The 6,012-nt window shown below is 33.9% G+C and overlaps 1 protein-coding gene across 1 annotated transcript; it reads right to left on the minus strand.

The window, feature by feature from the left end:
- Positions 1 to 2,102: 2,102 nt before the first annotated feature.
- LOC311079021 (uncharacterized protein) lies at positions 2,103 to 5,948 on the minus strand. Its single transcript, XM_084108148.1, has 4 exons — positions 4,898 to 5,948; positions 3,917 to 4,243; positions 3,717 to 3,844; positions 2,103 to 3,620 (listed from the first exon to the last, which is right to left on the minus strand). The coding sequence occupies exons 1-4, from the start codon at positions 5,274 to 5,276 to the stop codon at positions 3,258 to 3,260; spliced, it is 1,197 nt and encodes a 398-aa protein (XP_083964274.1). The 5' UTR covers positions 5,277 to 5,948; the 3' UTR covers positions 2,103 to 3,257.
- Positions 5,949 to 6,012: the final 64 nt, after the last annotated feature.

Consider the following 6,012-nt stretch of genomic DNA (forward strand, 5'->3'; position numbering starts at 1 on the left):
GACTGTTTCAAAATATTTGTTCAACAATTGGATATTCTACAGTCTTATCATTTTGTTTGCCTCTGTCCCAACTTTTTTGGAGTGTGTTGCTACAGCCATCAGTCAAAATTTGTTTATATTTACAAAATTGAATTTATTTGGCCAGTGAAAACATTGGAGTTTTTTTTCTTTGTTCTTTTGTCAGTTAAATAAAGGTTAAAGAGAATAAACAAATCACATATTCCTGATTTTATAACATTTTACAAAATTTGGGATATATATATATACACAGTGTTGGGAAGTAACTAGTTACATGTAACTGAGTTACGTAATTTAATTAATAAATAAATGTAACTGTAATCAGGGACAGTTACTGAGAAATGTTTTTGTAATTAAATGACAGTTACTTATACATCTATATCTGAATATTTTCTGTAAAAAGTTAGGATATGTTGAATAATATTAATTTGTTGCTTTGCCTGTTTTTGATTTGCACAATGCCTCCTGCCATTTAAAGGCCATTCAGTAATGCGATGCTAAACGATGCTTTTGATTATTTCTCGTTTGATTTTGCAGCTCCCCACGTTTTTGATTACATCAATCCACATTGGTGCTTTCTAATCTAAGAGTTGCCACTATGGCGAGTGATAAAAATGTGTACCAGTGCTGGAAATTAGAAAAGTAATCAAAAAGTAATGCAATGTAATCTGTTACATTACTTTAATAAGGTTATTGAAATAGTTACACTACTTATTAAATTTTATATAGGGTAACTTGTAATCTGTGACCTATATTTCCAAAGTAACCTTCCAACACTGTGTATATATAATATAGCCTACATATAACTATATAATATTTTGCTGTTAATTTAAAAGTAATGCGTTACTTTTCTCGTTACTTGAAAAAAGTAATCTGATAACTCTAGTTAGTTGATATGCGTTACCCCAAACAATGCCATTGACCTACTGACCACTAGATTGATAAGAATTGTGAGCATTTGGAGAGGTTGAAAGCATAACTAGGAAAATAAAATGTGTTCTCTACTCTGGTTCCTCTTCTGCATGAAACCAGCAAATGTGTCATGACCCAGCAGCTTTGTACTGGTGGGTGTGATGGTACATGTCACATGGATGTCACAGTCCCTGGTTATATGCTGTTACCTACAACCGAGCAATTCTATATTTAAAAAATAACATTTCATAATTTCATAATCAGTGTATGAAATCAAGCACAGACCACCGATCTTTAAAAGCTGATACATTAATAAAATAATTATGAGCAAACTAAAATAGAATTTATTTGAACTTCTAAACTTCTTAAGTTTAATTAATTTTCAGAAGTGACTCATACTATTGTAAAAGAACCAAGCAAGATAGAGTAAATTACCATGTGAGTTCCAGTCTATCTTGGATTGTGGAGATGAATGGAAGGACGATCCGAGTTAAAAAGGCACAGAGGAGAGGATGGCTTACATGTGACTTAACAGGATAGCGGATTCCTGTCACCAATATTTCAAATGTTCAATATTTCTTTACCACATTTTCCTCTGGTATATGATTTTTGAAAGATGTCTCTTATGCACACTATAGCTGCATTTATTTGATAATAAGAAATGCAGTAAGATTATGAACTATTATTACATTTTTAAAATGTGATTTATTCCTGTGATTTAAAGCTGAATTTCCAGAATCCTTTAGTGTCTTCAAGTCTTCAGTGTCACATTCTGATGTGCTGATTTGGTGCTCAATACACATTTCTTATTATCAGGGTTGTGCTTAATATATTTGTGAACTGAAAACCATGATAATTCTTTTTAGAAAATTCAAAAGAACAGCATTTATTTGAAACAGAAATCTTTTCTAACATTACAAATGTCTTTACTGTCACTTTTGATCAATTTAATGCATTCAAATAAAAGTATTCATTTATTTAAAAAAATATAAAAAATCTTACTGACCCCAAAATTTTGAATAAGAGTGTATGTTCAATATTTTAATAATTTGCATTAATATTTATCAAGCACAATTTTAAATGTTAAAAGATAAAAAATAAATGATTGAGGATTCATAAAATTCGTATGATTATTTTAACAATTTAATTTAAAATGACTTTTTACAACTAAATGTTTCAAATGCATATTTAATAATTACAAGCCTAAAAATATCATAACATTTCAAATTAGGCCTTTCAAATACAGTGCAGTTCATGGTTATTTCACATTATTTAGACAAAGATCAGACCACATTTCAAAATCCAGGTAAATTAGGTAAAAATACATATAAAACAATAACAACAGTTTCACACAAACACACAACTTTATACCTGTTGATGTTTCACAGTCTATAACTTAAAAATATCAAATTCACAGCAAGGTCCAACAGAACAACTAGGGGAGAGCGGGGCACAACCTAACATTTTTCGACTTTCTCAGTTTGTGTAAATCCACTCTGGGTTCAGAGAATGAATTTTTTCCCACATTAATTTCCCACATGTCTAATACAATTATGTGGTTTTGTTTTGTTAATGCAGCGTATACTTTTTTCTTAATATACCCCAAAAGAATGGAAGTGAAATGTGACAACATGCCCCGGTGGGGTGGGGCACATTGTAACATGACCATATGACAGCTTAAAATGTTATCTGATCTAATCAAAAAATATATATACCAGACAAACTAAAATATTTTGTCAATAAAATACAATTATTAACGTCAAATAAAATAATGGCATTTTTTAATAATTAAAAATAATCATTTAGTCATGACTAGCCTAATCATCGAGTTTGACAACAAACACACCGGAAAACAGCAATACAATAGTTCTAATAATAATAATAATTAATTATTTCTGAACATTGACTCTCAGTCTTTATTCACCTTTTTCTCATGGTTTGTCAATAGAATTCATAAAAGTATAGAATAGAATATTTCATAGTTCTAACAGTGTTACCACCTGCGCAACTGGGATTTAAACCCTGCTAGCGTCTTCTGCTACTGAACATTAAAGAACTATCTCAACTGTTAAATAACAGATTCAAGATTAAAATAATATCAGATTTGTCTGTTTTTTCTCTATATAGTGTTGATATGGCGACTAGTAAATACAATAAGTTTCGTCATGCTAGCCTGTGTGGAATGTTTTAAACCATGTGCGTTACAACTAGCCCCGCGTTAGTTTGCGCGCTGCTCTCCCCTACAGATGGTTCCGAGTTGTTGAGAACCTCAAACCTGACTGAACATGCCAACAAGCTTTCTATCAAAACTGACTAATGAAATCATTTCATACGCGTGATGTTTCAAAGACAGTACTAGGATGGTGTGATTTCTGGTGGTAGCGCAGACCTCCACAGTTTCTAAAACTCTTCCCACACTCATCACACACATACGGCTTTTCCCCGGTGTGAATGCGGAAGTGCCGTGTCAGCGCCCCCGAGTGGCGAAACCGCACCCCGCACAATGAACAACTGTACGGACGCTCACCAGTGTGTATCCTTAAATGAGTCTTCAGGTTCTCCAGGCGATTGAAGTCTCGGCTGCACATGCTGCAGTGATACGGGCTGCACCCTGGAGGGAAAAGCTGCTGCTTTCTCGGCCGGGTTGCGACAGTGCCTTCTTCCACACTCATTAATATGGTTCTGTGATGCTGAATGGGATGATAACACAGATCATTTGAACTGTGAAATACACGGCTACATAATTTACGAACATACAGGCTGGAATGGATGAGGTTTGTCCTCACCTGCTCATTACGGTTTTGCGTTGACTGCGTGAGGGATGTCCTGTCGTCTTCTGATAGGTAGAGGTTGTGAAACGGGGTGGAGACAAGAGAGACGCAGCCACTGGATGGCAAATTGATTTTTGAGGAGCCTGAGGAAATAAAAACATAAATCACTGACAATATTTCAGTACAGCGGAACACTTTTATGGATTAACCATTACCGTGACTGTGGCTGGGTTCTTGATCCAAAGGTTCTGGCTCCTTCTGTGGCTTCTCTGGAGCAGGCTTCCAGTCTTCTAGCAGTTTTGACTGAACTAAAGTCATTCTGTTGTGCACAAACTCCTCATTACAAGTTGAGTCAAAACTATAGTCTGGACTAGAATAAGGAGAAGCACATCCAGAGCTGCTGTTCAGTGCAAGTTCTTCTGGATCTGACTTTTCACTTTTCACCTTAACTTGCTCAATTGCAGGCTGAAATGATACGGCTTGATCGCTTGGATGTACATCTTGTATGAGATCTATGCTGAGCTGGTCTGATGTATCTTGCTCTGTGAAGACATAAGTGACATCAAGACAAAAAAATAAAAATAATTTTATATATATATATATATATATATACACACACATATAACTTTTTTAAATGTTTTTTAAAGAAGTCTCTTATGCTCATCAAGCCTGTATTTATAAAAAAAAAAAAAAAAAAAAAAAAAACAGTAATATTTTGAAATATTCTTACAATTTAAAATAATGGTTTTCTATTTTAATATGCTTTAAAATATAATTGATTTCTGATAATTCTATAATTGATATAATTTAATGGTTTAAATTATTATAATAATTTCTGAAGGATCATGTGACACTGAAGACTGGAATAATGATGCTGAAAATTCAGCTTTGCATCACAGAAATAAATCATATTTAATAATATTTAATAAATCGATTATTTTAAATTATAATAATATTTCACATTTTTACTGTTGTTCTGTATTTTTGATCAAATAAATGCAGGCTTGATGAGCATAAGAGACTTCTTTCAAAAACTGACTTTCAGAATATGGACTTCATTTAGCTAACGTTACTTGACTTCCATCATGCTGTAAAAGGGTCTAAATGTGACTTTTGTTGTCTACAATTGTGATTATTGTCTGTGTCTAATCACAAGATTTCTGTTTTTCATTTTGAGATAGGCTAACGTTACGCACCATGTATAGGTGAAGTGTTCATTTCATGTGATCGTACACGCCCATCGTGATGAGAGATTTCGTGAAAAGATCCAGTCATCAGCCCTTCACTCTCATCCACATATGGATGCACTTCGTCGTGTTTCTGCGGTGTATCCTCTCGCAGACTGTACGAGCTGCTCTGATTTGATTCCCCATGATTGAGATGCTGTGTTGGTAATGTGAGATGGTTGTTCTCCCGCTGTTTCTCGCTGTTATCCAGAAGTCTGCTGAACTCATTGATCGCGATCTCAAGCGCCACCTCAAATGCCCTGCGCAGCGCCGTCTCGAGCGCGGCCTCCACACATCTGGACATCAGTGATATCGGCTCCCTTCCGCTGACTTTCACACGAGCATTCATTTTATAAAAACACACCGTGTCTCACGCATAGGTCTCACTGTCTAACGTTACCTCTTCAGAATGCTTATAATGCGGACGCCGTTAGAGTCATTTCAAGCGTTCCAGGAAGCTACTGAACAAAACAGACTGACGGCAGGAAATGCTTCAAAATAAAAGTCAATAAACTCATAAGAGCTTCTTGATCTTATCCTCAGCACGATAATCATTTTTACTAATGTACGCTTTTGTAAAATAAAATATATTCTGTTAATTTCCACCTTCATTATGTTTTATTTAATTATCATTTAGTGTAATAACGGAATTTAAATGCTTTCTCTGAGAGGAGATGCTCATCCTTTATTCTTCAAAACAAAACATATCATCAATCTCAGTTTTATCATCTATTCATTGTGTGATTTTCAGTTTTTGCAAGCAATTTTGTTACTGCACGGTTTAAAAATGAGTAGACTGCTAGTTTGGGACGAAATGCTGGTTTGTAGTTATATGTATATTTTCAGTGAATAAAAAAATTATTTTTGATATGTTAGGTTAATTTCATATTGGATAATAGTTCACCAGACGTCCAAATCCAAATTTTATTTTAATTATTTTATTTTATTTTATTTACTTTAGTTTTTATTTTATTATGACAGTAGTAGCGGCTATCCGTAGATTAACATAAAGCGTTTTCTCCATAGAATGTAAAAAAGAAAGAAAAAAGGTTTTCTCACATTTAGACCGCACTTTTGACAGTTCA

The sequence above is a fragment of the Abramis brama genome (assembly GCF_963993115.1).
Source record: "Abramis brama genome assembly, chromosome: 3".
Classification (NCBI taxonomy): domain Eukaryota; kingdom Metazoa; phylum Chordata; class Actinopteri; order Cypriniformes; family Leuciscidae; genus Abramis; species Abramis brama.

What these genes read in the sequence shown, in the direction of transcription:
- LOC311079021 (XM_084108148.1), bottom strand. Translation starts at nt 5,276, where the DNA reads ATGAATGCTCGTGTGAAAGTCAGCGGAAGGGAGCCGATATCACTGATG. An exon ending in AGAACCCAGCCACAGTCACG is followed by an intron (nt 3,845 to 3,916) that starts GTAATGGTTAAT and finishes TTATTTCCTCAG; the next exon opens with GCTCCTCAAAAATCAATTTG. An exon ending in CGCAAAACCGTAATGAGCAG is followed by an intron (nt 3,621 to 3,716) that starts GTGAGGACAAAC and finishes CATCCCATTCAG; the next exon opens with CATCACAGAACCATATTAAT.